The sequence below is a fragment of the Salvia splendens genome, chromosome 13 (genome assembly GCF_004379255.2).
Source record: "Salvia splendens isolate huo1 chromosome 13, SspV2, whole genome shotgun sequence".
NCBI lineage: Eukaryota > Viridiplantae > Streptophyta > Magnoliopsida > Lamiales > Lamiaceae > Salvia > Salvia splendens.
The window spans coordinates 34,573,419-34,588,839 of record NC_056044.1 but is presented as its reverse complement, the minus strand read 5'-3'; the positions used below and the strand labels follow the sequence as shown (position 1 = coordinate 34,588,839).

Genomic DNA, 15,421 nt, shown 5'->3' with positions numbered 1-15,421 from the left:
CCATTTATAATAAAATATTCCATGGTCAATACTTATACAGTATTTTTCTTGGCTAGCTAAATTGGACTGAACTGAAGTCAAATTCACACATTATTTCAACCTTACCCCTTTCTTCCTCCCGCCGCCACTCCACCACCACCAGAAACCCTCAGATCTGAAGAATGACGGCTTTTGGTGGTGTTCTTTCTCTTAGGAATACAATTGACAATATTCTCTGTTGTTCTCGTTTCAGCCTCGTAGATCGCTCTCGACAAATCATAGATGTCGTGTACAACGAGTTGGATCCATTGCAACAAATTCTGGAAAAATTGGACGGCACAAGTCCAAGCAGAAGCAGGAAGAAGGTGAATGCTTTGGATGGAAGAATCAAAGAGGCAATTTGGGGATTTGAAGACTCATTGGAATCTCTTCTCATTCAACACATTCCTTCACAATCTGAAATTCTTCCAGAGATAGTCTCCATTGATCTGCAGAGTCTCGAAAATGATGCGAATTCGTTGATCCAGAAGCTCGATGATATGAAGGAGGAGTACATTGATGAAGTAGTGAATATGCCTCAAGACGAACCTATTTCCTCATCAATTGGTTTCCATGGAAGCAACTCGAAGATGATTGGATTATCAGATCAATTCGAGCAAGTCAAAGCCTATCTTTTGCGAGGAGATCTCCCGTGGAGGCTTGAGTACTCTATCTATGGCACGGCAGGCATTGGTAAGACTGCTCTTGCTATGCAAATTTATGAAGATTCACAAATTCAGAGCAAATATGAGTGTCGCGCGTGGGTTACCGTGGGCAGAGTACCTCAACCGATCAGCCAAATTGCACGAGGCATTCTAGCTCAACTGTGTGGAATTACACAAGGAGATGAAGATATAAGTGATCACTACTTGGAAGAGAGATTGTATGGCAAGAAATGCCTCATTGTGTTGGATGATGTCTGGGAGACATCGAATTTCTTGGAGGATTCATTTCTGAACATAAAAAATGGATGTGTTCATATCTTGCTTACTGGTCGACATCGAAAACTGCTGAATAGCTTTCTTTATGGAACTTGGCACGAGGTGCGGTTTTTGAATGAAGAAGAGAGTATGGATCTATTATGTGAGAAGGTGTTTGGTGATGAGAGTTGCCCTCCTCAACTTCACAAAGCTGCCACCAAAATCGCCAAGCTTTGTGAAGGTCTCCCTCTCTTGATACTAACTGTTGCTGATATCCTATCCAAATCCGAGCATAACAGATTCCCAACCTACTGGCATGAAGTAGCAGAAAGGAGAAATTCAGTCTTCACGGATGCATATAATCGAATATCAAAGGTACTTTTCCCAAGTTACGAGTACTTACCTCAATATCTGAAAATGCCTTTTATGTTTATGGGAGTTTTCCCTCAAGATTATCACACACCCCCTTCCAAGATCATTGATATGTTGACTGCTGAGGGGTTGTGGTATGATCGGGAATGTTTAAGAGAGCTAGCTTTCTACTACAGTCTTGTTTTACGCAACTTGAAGAGCGTGTTTAAATCTTCACATGAGGTGTCTGTTAGTGATTTTAAAACTTGTTGGCTTCATTCTTCATGGCGGCATGTGTGTAGAGGAGAAGCTAGTAAGAACAAGTTTTATCTTGTCTTAAATAAGTTAATTCATGCCGAAGAAAAAGCTCTAAAAGGCCAGCGCAGCTTGTGTCTCGAAAATAACATTTTATTTGGCATCAAAGAGTTTCGAGACTCGGTGAGATTGAATTGTGCATCCTCTACACGTTCTCTCCTTTTATATGGTCCTTACCACCAATATCCAATCTCTATAGATGTTGGTTTCATGTTGCTAAGGGAAATAGATGCTCTTACACAACGTTTCTATACATTTCCAATAGAAATTTTGTCACTAGTCCAACTTAAGTACCTTGCTTTAACTTGTAACGGTGATCTTCCTGCAACTATATCCAAACTTTTCAATCTTCGAGTCTTGGTAATGCATCCACATATGAACATTAGACGTTGTGAGGCTCCATCATATGTACCAATACAAATATGGGACATGAAAGAGTTAGAGCATATTGAGATAACGGGAAAGAGCCTTGCAGCTCCATCTCATGTTGCTTCTTTGAAAAAGCTCTCAACACTTGTTGGTGCAAATGCTAGCATTTGTACTCTCTTGGAACTTTCGAGAAGAATTCCTAGCATAAAGAAATTAGGACTACACATTGAGCTTACACCTTATGATGATCATAACGACCTTTTGAGTTGCTTTGATTGCATTTCAACACTTGGAAGTTTGGAGACACTCAAATTCAGTATCACAAATCCTGTGATCAAGCATAGTCTGGTGTTCTCGGTGACTCCCGAGAAATTGAGGTTTCCACGTAATTTGAAAAAGTTACATTTGGGTGGCATTGGTTTACCCTGGGAATACATGGATGTCATTGGCTCTTTGCCAAGTCTTAAAGTGCTCAAATTGCGATCATACGCCTTTTGTGGTTCTCATTGGAAAGTGAAAAGGCATAGTTTTTCGAGTCTTGAGTTTCTTCTTATTGAAGAAAGTGATTTGGTGCAATGGAAACCAGCATACCTAAGCTTCCTTAGGCTCAAATACTTGAGCCTAAAACATTGCTACAAACTAAAAGAGATCCACAGGCCTGCTTCTGTGTATGCAGAATTTGGAAGAATGATCATAGAGATTGAATTGGAGGACTGCAATCCTTTAGCTTTGACGTGTGCCAGCCAATTGCAACCAACTAATGATGTTAGGCTTCGTGTTACTGACTCTTCTTCTTTTTACGGGAAACCAACAACCTTCAAATGTGAAAGGTTAGTAATCAAATCATACATTGCAAGATAACTGTGAGATTTCTAATTCTAATTAGGCTAACAATATTCATGTATCAATTTTCAGGGATGGAGCCGACTATATATCTGGGCTTGAAAGGTGAGACACCACGTTTTCTTTCCGTATGTTCAAAATCAATCGTTGTATTATTAGGTTGTTGCATAGATTATGAAATTTTATTATCCGAGCTAAAAAGGTGAGAGGTATGTAATCTTTTTTTTGTTATGCATGATTTGATCTTTGTTTTGACAAAGTAATTTCATTACATAATACATATACTGCTGTTTTGATTTAAATAAAATTTGGCATTCAAGGCTTAGAATAAGGACTACATACATATCCCTTTGGTAATGGAAGCTCTCTCTCATTTCCTTGTACCAAAAAGATGTGACCGCTGAGAACATATTAATTATGGTTTCTTGTTACACTCCTTCAAATTCATTACTGCAGATCCATTTTGGAAACTGAGGACGAGAATGATGATGAAGATATGACTGATAGTGAAGATACAGACAGAGAATGATTTTGAAATTATGCCTACTGGGGAGAAGATGGTGAAGGTATTACTCATGTGAATGCTTTGGATATATTAAGAAAGTAGTAACTTTGTACAATGATCATCTTTCAAATTCTACTTGAAAAATCGGCAGATATAGGCTAGGACATTGGTGATTATACATGTGACGAGGATGTGGAAGAGAATGATGATGAATATACGTATGATCATGAGGAAACAGATGAGTGCACAGACATCAAGGATCATGTGAGTTCGTAAACTTTTTTCTAGAGTAGAAACACAAGTAGATAAGTAGAGAAAAGGTAATTCTTATCTATCAACTATTACTCTGATTAAGAATAACTATTAATTTTAAAAGACACATCTACAGTTATGGGCCATTATTTTTTAGAATTACAATATTGCCATTGCAATCAGTTTTAAAGTGGTGACCCACTGTCTTTCAACAAGGTCAGTACAAGCAAAAACCGTAATCCATTTTTGATTTGCTGGAGAGCTTTTTGGAGGCTTTGAATGTGTTGCTACATAGAAATCAAAGTATGAATTTTCTTAACGAATTCAACAACTTCTGCAGTGATTTCTTGATATTTTGGTTTGATTTCTAATAAATTATCATCAACAGTGCTGTGTTATTGCGTTGTCGCCTGAATTTAAGCATTGTAATTTATGTTGGATTCTTTTGAGGATTATAACTTGAGTGGATTATGTTTAGATTGAATATTGTTATGGGTTGGATTTGATTGAAAACATTACTTGGGTAGAAGAAGAATACAATAAAAATATCATAGATTTTAGATTCTGTCATTTAGTTTGTGATTCAATCTTTCTTGTGTTATGCATGATTTTGGCTTAATTTGTTATCACAGACTAATTTCATTATATATACTGTTGTTTTGAATTGTTAATATGATTCATGTAACTGATGTTTTGCATTTGAGGAATATAATAGAACAAGGACAGCAAACAAATCAGTTTCCAAACGAAAGTTCTCTTTTGTTCCTTTAACCAAAAAGATGTGAACCCTGAAAACATACAAATTATTGTTTCTTGTTCAATTTTAATACTGTACAATGTTCATTACTATAGTTCCAACAACGAAGATGATGAGGAAGAGGAAGAAGATCCAGACAAAGTCCGTGATTTTGAAGGTAGTATTATACATGGGAATATTTTGCAAGAACTAAGATTAATTGCAGTAGTAGCTTTCTAGTTTCTAGCTTTATAGCTTGAACATATTACTTGAGCATTTTAATGTTTGTTTCTGTTGGGCTTCATCTTTGTGAACAATCGATTTCTTGGTATTTCGATTTTGATTCCGATTCCGATTCAAGGGTATGTAGTTTGGATTTTATGAGCTTAAATATTCTCTAAAATTCATCTCCTACCATTCTTCTCTTTTTGATAATTTCTATTAAATTATTCCTAACTAAATAATTGACTTCGATGATCTCCTTTGTGAATTTCATTGAACAAAACCTGATAAAATTAAGAAAAGTGTTGATAAAATTAAGACTAAAGTCCCAAAATGGTCCTTAACATATTGCGATTTTTTTATTTTGGTCCAAAACATTATCTTTTGAATTATTCGGTCCTTCACATTTGAAATCGAATCACATTTAGTCTGAAATGGACGGAACCGTTAAAATGTAACAGTCAACGAATTTTAAATCGATTTTGACCGGATTAAGAGTTATAATTATGTTTTATTAATGTCTAATATCTAATTAACCTAAATAACTAATTTCGGAAACCCTAATTCATCTTTCGATTCTGTTCCGGATAAAGAAAATCAAGGTTTCGCATCGGAGAATCAAAATCAATTCCACCCTGTTTCCCCTTTCCCCAGATCGGCCTCGACGACGCCGTTTAAGCCGCTCACAGCGGTCGAATCAGTTCAGAGATTGAAAATGAGAGCAATCGCGGACAAGAGTTTCGAGAAAAATCCAGTCTTGAAAATAGGAGATTGAAGAAATTGAGTTGCAAATCACTTGATTGAACTCGATATTGGAGGCTTTGAAGGCTGAGAAGGCAAGCGCGGGAGCTGTGGAGAAGAGAGGGAGATTCGTTGCGGCGAAGTTCATGGAGCAGAAACAGAGCGGCAAGAATGATGAGATTTCGAATTTGGGCGTAAGAACAAAGGCTAACAGAAGAGGGATTAGTTTAGGGCCAGCAGAAATCCTCTCTGCAGGGCGTAGATGGATGAGTTTGGGGCCTTCTGAGATTTTCGGAGCAGCGAAATCGAGCCAGGTGATGATCAATAACACCCCTCTGCAGAGTAGGAGGCAGTCTTGCTTGTTTAAGCTGCAGGGATTGATGAGGAGAGGGTGGAGAGTTGCAGTTTGAGCCTGAAATCAAGGAAATTTGCTACGAAATCGAGGCAAGCTGTGACCACCATTGGTTCAAGAAAGGCTGTGAAGAAGGAAGAATCTGTTTTGAGCACAGTCCAGCGAAGAAGCTGTTTAGAGATGGCGAGAAATCGGTTCCAAACAAGAAGGCGTCTAGGCCGGGGAGAGTGGTGGCGAGTAGGTATAATCAGGGCGCGTCTCAGGCTTCGGCAATGAGGAAGATATCTCTGCCGGAGAGTGATGGTGATGCATGAAAAAGGGTTGACAAGACGCTGTCTTTTTCTGTGGGGAAGACGAGGGCTAATGAGGGCGAGGGCCGTGTGAAGAAGAGGTGGGAGATTCCTAGTGATATTATAGTTCATAGCAGTGTGAGGGGATGAGGAGATGGAGAGAGAGGGGGAGAGAAGTCTCCTGGATGTGTTGTGGCGCCTGGCCTATTAACACAAATTTCTGTGTTAATAAAACATTAATAAAACATAATTATAACTCTTAATCGCCTTTAGGTTGTTAGACATTAATTATTTTCAATATTAGACATTAATAAAACATACTTATAACTCTTAATCCGGTCAAAATCAATTTAAAATTCGTTGACCGTTACATTTTAACGGTTCCGTCCATTTCGGACTAAATTCGATCCGATTTCAAATGTAAGGGACCAAATAATTCAAAAGATAATGTTTTGGACCAAAATAAAAAAATCGCAATATGTTAAGGACCATTTTGGGACTTTAGTCTAAAATTAAGCAAGCTAAATGAAATTAAAGAAATCAGTGATATTGCTACGAGAAAAAATGTATATAGGCCAAAATGTGGGTCTTTTAGGCTGTAACATTGGGCCCATGCCTAAATTGACGAGTATAACTGGATCCATTTAATTGGGTCTTTTTTGTTTTTACAAGTTTTGCTTCTTACCATAGATGGCCGATAGATTTATTGATACGAGTACTTTTAATTTTAATAATTCAACATATTTGAGTATTTTCATAAGATTAAATTCTAGCACAACATGATATAATTAAATACTCATTCGGTCTCAAGGTAGTTGAGTCATTTCTTTTGTGCCTCCATTTTGAAAAAATAATGGAGTAATAAATAATTAAAGTTAAAAGAGAAAATAATATAAAGAAGAGTCTCATCTATATTATTCTTTATCTTACTTTACTCGCTCTTCACTTTAACTATTTATTAGTATCATTTTTATAAAAATTGAGTGCAAAAAATAATGACTCAACTACCTTGGACAAGGGGAGTATGTTGATTTAAAATTTGAATATCAAAATATTTGAATAATATTATATACGCTCAAATTATTGGTCATCAAAATATTTAAATAATTGGACATGAAATTGTTGTATGAAAAATAGAGCCTGAAAAAGGACATAAAAAGATCAAATTCTAGAAACTGAGGAAACGGCCGTCAAGAAATTAAGCACGCACATCCCTAGAATTCTATGGCCGTCAAGAAATTAAGCACATCCCTAGAATTCTTTTGTCTCCTCTGTTTCCATAATATTCGAATTCGGTCCAAATTGCAAATAAGGAATAGTTGAAGCATAAGAGTATGCAGAACTCTGTCTAGGGTTTGTTCTTCTTTTCCTATTAAATTATCGTCTCTTTCAGTCCCACGCAAACATTAGGGTATAACAAATCAGGAATACACCAATTAATCTGTAACCATTTATTCTTTAATCTTCATACTCAAGAAGAACAATACAGTAAAAAACAACAACATAGACAATCAATAATTTATAAATCATGGTACTAAAAATTTGAGTGGAGACAATTTCCCCACACAGATAAACCTCTCCTTGTTAATACGTGAGAATGTAGACACAATTTAAAAATATGTGCATTAATCACAACAAAAAAACGTGTTACAATAGGTGTATATCCATACAAAAACTGAGTAGAGAAAATTTCACAGATAATTAACCCCCACACCATAACAAATGAGGTGCACCAATTATTTATTCCATCACACGTGGCACTGAACAACTGGAGCCACCTCACCTTTCCGGATAGAATAACCGATCCACATTTGCATGAAACCCTAGTATCCAACTTCTATAAATAGCATAAACAGTTGATCACTAAATCAACACACACACACTTGTAATTAAATTACCTATCAAATTAAATATTCCCAATGGCATCATCCATGACCTTGACCACCTCCTTCTTTGGTGGCGCCGTCGCCGCAAAGCCGGCCACGGTCACCACCCGTCGCAGCAGCCAGCTGGTGGTGAGGGCCTCGATGGACTTGGAGAAGGCAGTGGCGGCAGCCACAGAGACCACCAACACGAGACGAGACCTCGTGTTGGCAGGCATGGCCGCAGTAGCAGCATCATCCGTCGCAAAAGCCGCGACAGCTGAACCGTACGGTTCATTATAAATATTGAATTGTTTATACTATTATTATCTTTATCCATCTAAACTAATCTTAAAAATATACCCAACTTTTTTTTTTAATTTGGTGATGGTAGGTTAATCGGCGGGTATTCTCCGGTGAATCCATGTACACCGGAGATTTTAGAACTCGCGAAATTCGCGGTGTCGGAATACAACAATAAGAATAAAGCGGCCTTGGTTGTGGAGTATGTGACAAGCGCTGAAACCGCGCCAGTAGCTGGTTTCAACTACAAGATTGGGATCGCCGCCAAGGATACTCGCACCGGCAACATCAGCAACTACGTCGCCGTTGTTTTCTGCCCATTTGGGTCTAAAAAATTCGAGCTCATTTCCTTCGAACCACTCAGTAACTAGATTGTGTATCAGTTATTAAAGTGTGTGAAAAACTATCTCCAATGTTTAATTTCCTAGCCTCTAAATAAGGCCTTTTATTGTACTAATAATTCGGAGACACTCAATAAATGATATTCCCCTCTTTTCTCTTTTTTCCATTTCTTCATAATTTTCTTCGCAATGTTTTTTATAGGATCATAAAGTAAGTAGAGCTTGGGATATGAAATGCCTCCCATTTGTCCTCGAGAGCACCTTCGTTTCCTAAGCAAACTACGGTTTCTATAGTTTGTGAAGAAAGAACAATGAGAGAATCGTGAATGAGAACAAAGTTATACAATAATGTCCCATTTTGCTATTTTGTATGTCCACATTTTAAATTCTCATTTTTTTTTCACTTTTACTAATTAGACGTCACACTTGACTAAATCATCACACTCACATTTTATTATAAAACTAATATATAAAAGTCATCCAATTATTTTGTGCCAGTGTAAATCTCTTTTATTTATTTTACCTTATATGTTGAATTATTTCTATTTAAATATCTTGACTAATCTTCAAGATATTCTTAGGTTAGATTTGTTTTTATTTTCTCGGAATTTCTTTCCCCCTTTCATTATATTTTCACTAAGTAACCCACTAAAAACATTTAATCCTTAACTTTCGTACTAAAAAGAAATACTATGAACAATGATATAAAAATATCACAGACAATCTATATAATTCTTAAATAAGACTGGTTTTAAACATACAAAAATTCAGTGGCTGGAGAGAATTTCCCAACACAGATAAACTTCTGACTCTAACACTCATGTCTTAATCACAACAAAAAACGTGATACAAAAGGTATGCGAAAATTGAGTAGAAGACAATTTCACAAAAAAATTCCCACATAACAAATGAGGATCACCAATTATTTAATACTCCATCTGTCTCATTCAAGATATCCACCTTTCTTTTTTAATTTGTCTCATTCTCTCTCTCTCCTCATTAAAAATATTCAATCACATTTTCCACTTTAAATATTATTAAATCACCAATTTTCAATTTTTATTAATTGTCTTATTCATGCAAAAAGTGTCATTTTATAAACTACGTGTTTCATTAAAATAAATATTTTTCTTATACATTCTTTTAGTTTCTTATTTCTCTTCTTATTTTATTGAAATATTGTCATTTTAACATCGCCAAAAGACGATGATTTGTGCGACAATTTGAGAAAAACTGAAACTTCTTGATTTAATATTCATTCCTATTTCAAAGGTCGTGGAAGTAATCAGAATTTAACCAAACTTAATGAATTAATGGACTATTATCCCTATACTAAACCAATCACATTTGCATGAAACCCAACTTCTATATATAACCTAGTAAATAGTTAATCAAAATATCAACACACACAGGCACATACACTTCAAAAATACCTATTAATTAATTCCCAATGGCATCATCCATGACCATGGCCACCTCGTGTGAAAAAACTATCTCCAGTGTTTAGTACTTTTCCTAGCCTCTATATAAGGTCATTTATTGTAATTTAATCAAGTATGGCTATGTAATATTGATGTTTCCACATGGTTTGAAAAAGTTACATTTGAGTGGCATGGGTTTTCCGTGGGAATACATGGATGTCATTGGCTCTTTGCCATTTCTTGAAGTCCTCATGCAAACTGCGATCCAATGCCTTTCGGGGTTAAAATTGGAAACACAATTTCACCTTAAGTTTCTCCTAATTGAAGATAGTGATTTGGTGCAATGGAAACCAGGATACAAAAGCTTTTGTTGGCTTAAATACTTGAGTATGAAACTGATGGGGTACGTACTAAACAAGCCCAACAGCAGTGACGGCCCATCAGCCCAAGGAAGAGTATCAGTTCGGCATTACCAAAGAGTTCGGCCCCAGCCTACAGCTCGGTAAAAGCCGACCAATCAAGCTCTACTCTCAGATCGGCAAAAGCTGCTCGGCAATAGTTCAGCAGTTCGGTCTCAGTATTCGACCGAACTGGGAGATAGTGGACTCATGCAGAACCTCCACGACCTCCACTACACGATCTATTTAGTGGTGTCAACTCATGCAGAATCTCATGCAGGATAGCGGACCAAACAAAGAGATAGTGGACCCATGCAGGATCTCATGACCTCCACGACATCCACGACCTAGTTAGTGGTGATGCAAGCCACGATCTTAGTTCAATGTATAAATAGAACTTAGATCAGATAGACTAAAGGAGGAAAAAGCTCTCTAGACATCAAATATCATATAGCAAGTCTGTATTTGTAAGCTGTAAACCAGATCAAGCAATACAATCTTGCCCTCCTTTCTTCCCGTGGATGTAGATTTACCTCAGTAAATCGAACCACGTAATTCCTTGTGTCGTGATCTATATTTTTTACCTGCATTTATTACCATCAAAAATTCGTCCAACCATCACTGGCGCCGTCTGTGGGAAACAGAGAACCAAATTTGTGATAAAGCGAATTTTTGACCCTTTTTCCACCCCAAAAAAAAAAAAAATAAAAAAAAATGCATACCAGATCACGTAACACCCATAATACCGTTCGTGATAACCATGAGGAAGCTAGTCCAGCCCGCAGGTCTGGAAAACAGCCTCGGGAGAAATCTACTTCCAGTTCTCACGGAGAAGGAACAAGCCGCTCAAAGACTCATCGCACCGAGTCTTCCCAGCAGCCCGATTTGAACGAGGCTGTCAAGTTGTTTTTGGCCGAGAAGCAGGAAGAGTTCTTAATTTTCCTGCAAAAGGGCCAAAAGCCGGAGACGAAAACGGTGGATTCTCCCTCCTCATCCAGACATGAAAGTCACTACCGCAGTAGTGCCGTGTCTTCCAGGAAGAAGAATCCTCAACCCCGACATGTTCCTGTTCCTCCTCGGTACCGGAATCACAGGAGAACTCCATCTCCTCCATACCGAAGAGATGTCGGGTTCGCCATGTACGGAGCATTGAAGACTCCGTTCTCGGACGATATCACCCGAACTCCCTTGCCACAGAACTACCGAACTCCGTCGATGACTTATGACGGGTTAGTGAATCCTCATGACTTCCTGGGACGCTATCAGTATAACATGGCGAACCAGGGTCTCAATGAGGTCCATATGTGCAAGCTGTTTCCCGAGCTGCTTATCGGGAACACGAGAAGGTGGTTCGATAGCCTCCCCCAAGGCAGCATTAGATCTTACCGAGATCTAATGGATGCTTTCCACAGGAGGTTCTTTCAGAAAGCGGAAGCCCGAATCACTTCGGCTCAGCTGCTTTCTATACGTCAAGGTCGCGACGAAAAGATCAGCGACTTTATGACGAGATTCCACAAGGAATGCCTACAAGTAGATGATCTCAATGATCTACTTGTCATTTCGGCATTCCAAAATGGAATCCTGCCCGGAGCTCTCTACAGAAAGCTCGTGGAATGCAGTCCGCAAACAGCTCAAGAGATGTGGGACATTGCTGACCGGTTCTCCCGTGCCGATGAGGCAGACCGTCGCAAACGGTCTTTAGACAGCTCATCCCGAGGAGACAGGAGGAAGCCCGATCATAGCGATCAGGGACATCCTCGCCGAACTCCTTTTGGCGATCAGGGACATACAAGACATTCAAGAATTGGTGCCAAGAGCTGAATATTCAACAGCGGTTCACTTCGGTCTCCCACCCACAAGCAAACGGACAAACGGAGGTAACAAACCGTATCTTGGTGAAAGGGTTAAAAGCTCGGTTAGAACAAGCCAAAGGACAATGGGTAGAAAATCTCCCTCAAGTCCTATGGTCCTACCGAACTACACCCAAAACCTCCAACGGTGAAACTCCGTACAGTCTGGTGTACGGCACTGAAGCCGTGATTCCGGTTGAGATCGGCGTACCCAGTCCCCGAACTCTAAATTTCTCCTCAGAAATGAATGATGACGGACTGAGAGCCGAACTAGATCTGGCCGAAGAAAGAAGAGAATTGGCCTGCATAAAAGCAGCCAAGTACAAGGAGCAAGTAGCCCGGTATTATAACCAAAGGGTGAAAAAGCTGCAATTTCAAGTGGGAGATCTCGTCTTGAGAAACAACGAAGTAAGCCGAGCAGAAAAGCTGGGCAAACTCGAACCCACATGGGAAGGTCCATATCGGGTGTCAGAAGTCCTCGGCAAAGGGTCTTACAAATTGACTCACGTGTCAGGAGAACAAGTACCCCGAACATGGCACATTTCCAACCTCAAGAAGTTCCATTTGTAAGAGACAGTCCGGTCAGTCAGTCTTGTGTCTAGTTCGGTCCTAGAGGTATGTGCTTTCTTTGTTTTTTACTTGTTTTTCGTCTTTTTTATTTGTCTATGTGCGTTTTGTCTGTCTATGTGCGTGTCGTCTCTTACAAATGTTACTGAGGTATCTTGTTCTTCGAAGGCTGATCCCCTTTTTAGAACATATATAAGCCAACGATTGTGAGTCCAAGCTTCTAAGGAGGATACAAGACCACAATTCAGCTTAAGAAACAAGCAGTTCGTCTGAAACGAACTGCAACAAAGGGAAAGTCCGATCCACGCGATAAAACTCGCCGAATTAGGACAAGGGAAAGTCCGATCCCCAAGTTAGGACAAGGGAAAGTCCGATCCGAGCGATAAAACTCGCCAAATTAGGACACAAGCTTAGTCCGGTCAAAGAAATTTACTTCATAAGACCAAAGACGAGTCCGGTCAAAGAAGTTTACTTCATAAGACCAAAGACGAGTCCGGTCAAAGAAGTTTATTTCATAAGACCGAGGACCAAGTCCGGTCAAAGAAGTTTACTTCATAAGACCAAAGACAAGTCCGGTCAAAGAAGCTTACTTCATAAGACCGAGGACGAGTCCGGTCAAAGAAGTTTACTTCATAAGACCGAGGACGAGCACGATGAAATTTTTTCGCTGAGCTGTAAATACGCAGTGATAGAAGCGAAATGAAGATTTCATTTATTAAAACTTGTTCGGCATATAATTCTGCTACCCTACGAGAAGGCGTTACGCCATTACAAAGGACTATTCTACTGTCCATGGTTGCTAAAGTTGAGCCATCTATTCACAAAATCCTCGTGAAGCCGAGTTCGGCCATTCCGGGCAGCTGAAGAATAAGCAGGTCGACGAGATGCTCTAATCGACCTACCGCCTCTTCCCTGAGCCCGGGAAGTTCTGGCACCTCGGCGGCGAAGAGTCTCTTCACGAAGCATTTGTTGATCTTGCTCACTCATAATCACAGCTCCTCTACGAACTTCAGTCCGTCCTTGTCTTGACGTTTCCGGTTGCTCCTGAGTCCGTTCTCGTCTTGACGTTTCCGGTTGCTCCTGAGTTCGTTGCTGATTTGGAGTAGGATTTTGAGCAAGTGGATCAGAGGTTTGAGCTGGAGTGTGAGCATCTGTTGGCGGGAAATGCCTAAGGAATCTCTCGATTGAAGGACGCCGGGAAAGAATGATGTCGTACCGAGAAGCCCAGCGCCGCAATGATTTCACAACTTGTTGGCAAGCCGAGCTCTCCAGCGCATTGTTCCTCCGGAGTACATGAAGCTCCTCCCACAGTTCATCAACTTGATTCTGAACTTCAGATATGCTCATTCCCCCGCGTCCGCAGATGAAATCATCATATGCAGTCCTCTCAGCGACGACAATATCCAGCTCGGCCTCCAGATCCTTCCTTATGGACTCTAAGTCCTTATTGTCGGACTCCAGCTCCGCTGAACGAGCCAAGAGTTCGTCATACTTCATCTGGTCCTCTATGGCTTTTTTCTCAGCTTCGTTTAAAGCCGAAGAGTATAGCCGCTTCCAGTGAAGTACCTCCAGCTCCTTAGAGTTAAAGAATACAAAGCAGCTAGGTCAGTTCGGCATTTCAGCTTACCGAGCAGGCAGTAAACCACAACAGGAGTAAAAGAGATCAAGAAAAGCCATACGAAGACACGAGTGTAGAAAGAAAATTTTTTCATTCATAAGAAAAAAATTTTTTTACACAAGGAGGGCTTCAAGGCCATTTTACAAGAAGGAAGAAAGAAACTAAACTAAGAGAAGGGAGATGAAATCATACTCCGCCAGTTTCATCTCCGGCTCCCCTCCGGGTTTCAGCTTCTCCCTCCTTGTCCACCTCGGCTTCAGCCTCAGCCTCCCTACTCCCCCCAGCCTGCTCGGCGCCCCCATAGCCGATCTGCTGCACCTCCTGCTCGGCCTGCCCGTCGCCGGTCTGCCGATCCGGCTGCTCGGTCTCCTTGCCGGCCTCGTTTTCCTGCTCACCCTCTCCTTGGAAAATTGGAGCGGGTGAAACAGGTCCCAAGGAGGCAAAGATGGCCTCCATGTTCTCGTCCCGGTCAGCTCGGCAATTACGGACTCGGTCAGCAGAAAGCAGGACCGAGGAAGACGCGAGCTCGTCAAGGAGCGGCAGACTCTGGAGACGAGCTGCAATTTCTCGGCCATACAGCGGCAGGACGACTTCGGGTCCCTGCTCAGCATTATCGGTCATCAGTTTCAGCAGATCACCGACAAAGGCCGAAAATTGATTGCTCAAAAAGAGTTTCTCCGCGAAAGCACGGAGAGCCTCCCCTTGGGCAACCACGGCAGCAGCCTCCCTCTGTTTCGACTGCTCTCTCTGGATGATGAGCTCGTTTTTTGCCCGCTGTGCCTCATCCTGAGCCGAGATCCTAGCGGCCCTTGCCTCCTCAAAGTCTGCCCGAGCCTGTTCGGCCTGGTGACGAGCAGCAGTCAACTTCCTCTGCATCTCAGCATAGTCGCTGGACGCTTTAGAGAGTTCAACTGCGACGAGCTTGCTGAGCATATCGTTCCTCTGAAAATGGAAAAAGGAAAAAGTCAACCGAGGGGCCACAAAAAATACAGGAAAAAAGCAAGGCCAGAAAATCAAGAAGAGAATTCACCTCGGCGAAGTCCGTGGGCCATAAAAAGGGCTCACAGATATGTTCCGAAGGAGGCGCCAAGACCACGTCTTTCTCTGGCGCTCTTGGGGGCTTCTGAAGCTTCGCCTTCCTATTTGC

General features: G+C 40.4%; 3 protein-coding genes across 7 annotated transcripts; all 3 read left to right on the top strand.

Annotated features, from left to right (window-relative positions):
• The first annotated feature begins 6 nt into the window (after window positions 1-6).
• Window positions 7-4,744, top strand: LOC121760296 (putative late blight resistance protein homolog R1B-12). 5 transcript variants are annotated; one of them, XR_006041868.1, is made up of 6 exons: window positions 7-2,803; window positions 2,889-2,921; window positions 3,273-3,382; window positions 3,473-3,585; window positions 3,795-3,876; window positions 4,426-4,744. XR_006041868.1 is itself a non-coding variant. In XM_042155952.1 (4 exons), exons 1-3 carry the CDS (start codon window positions 162-164, stop codon window positions 3,343-3,345), a joined length of 2,748 nt encoding a protein of 915 aa, XP_042011886.1. In that variant the 5' UTR covers window positions 7-161; the 3' UTR covers window positions 3,346-3,382; window positions 3,473-4,744. The 5 variants fall into 5 exon arrangements, 1 of the variants encoding a protein (XP_042011886.1); XR_006041865.1 differs by lacking the exon at window positions 3,795-3,876; XR_006041866.1 differs by having other exon boundaries at window positions 3,795-4,744.
• On the top strand, window positions 3,356-5,938 carry LOC121760966. The gene is made up of 4 exons (XM_042156551.1): window positions 3,356-3,382; window positions 3,484-3,585; window positions 5,359-5,586; window positions 5,678-5,938. Exons 1-4 carry the CDS (start codon window positions 3,356-3,358, stop codon window positions 5,936-5,938), a joined length of 618 nt encoding a protein of 205 aa, XP_042012485.1.
• Window positions 5,939-7,802: 1,864 nt separating this feature from the next.
• LOC121761541 (cysteine proteinase inhibitor 5-like) lies at window positions 7,803-8,914 on the top strand. The gene is made up of 3 exons (XM_042157183.1): window positions 7,803-8,063; window positions 8,171-8,457; window positions 8,568-8,914. The coding sequence occupies exons 1-2, from the start codon at window positions 7,834-7,836 to the stop codon at window positions 8,448-8,450; spliced, it is 510 nt and encodes a 169-aa protein (XP_042013117.1). The 5' UTR covers window positions 7,803-7,833; the 3' UTR covers window positions 8,451-8,457; window positions 8,568-8,914.
• Window positions 8,915-15,421: the final 6,507 nt, after the last annotated feature.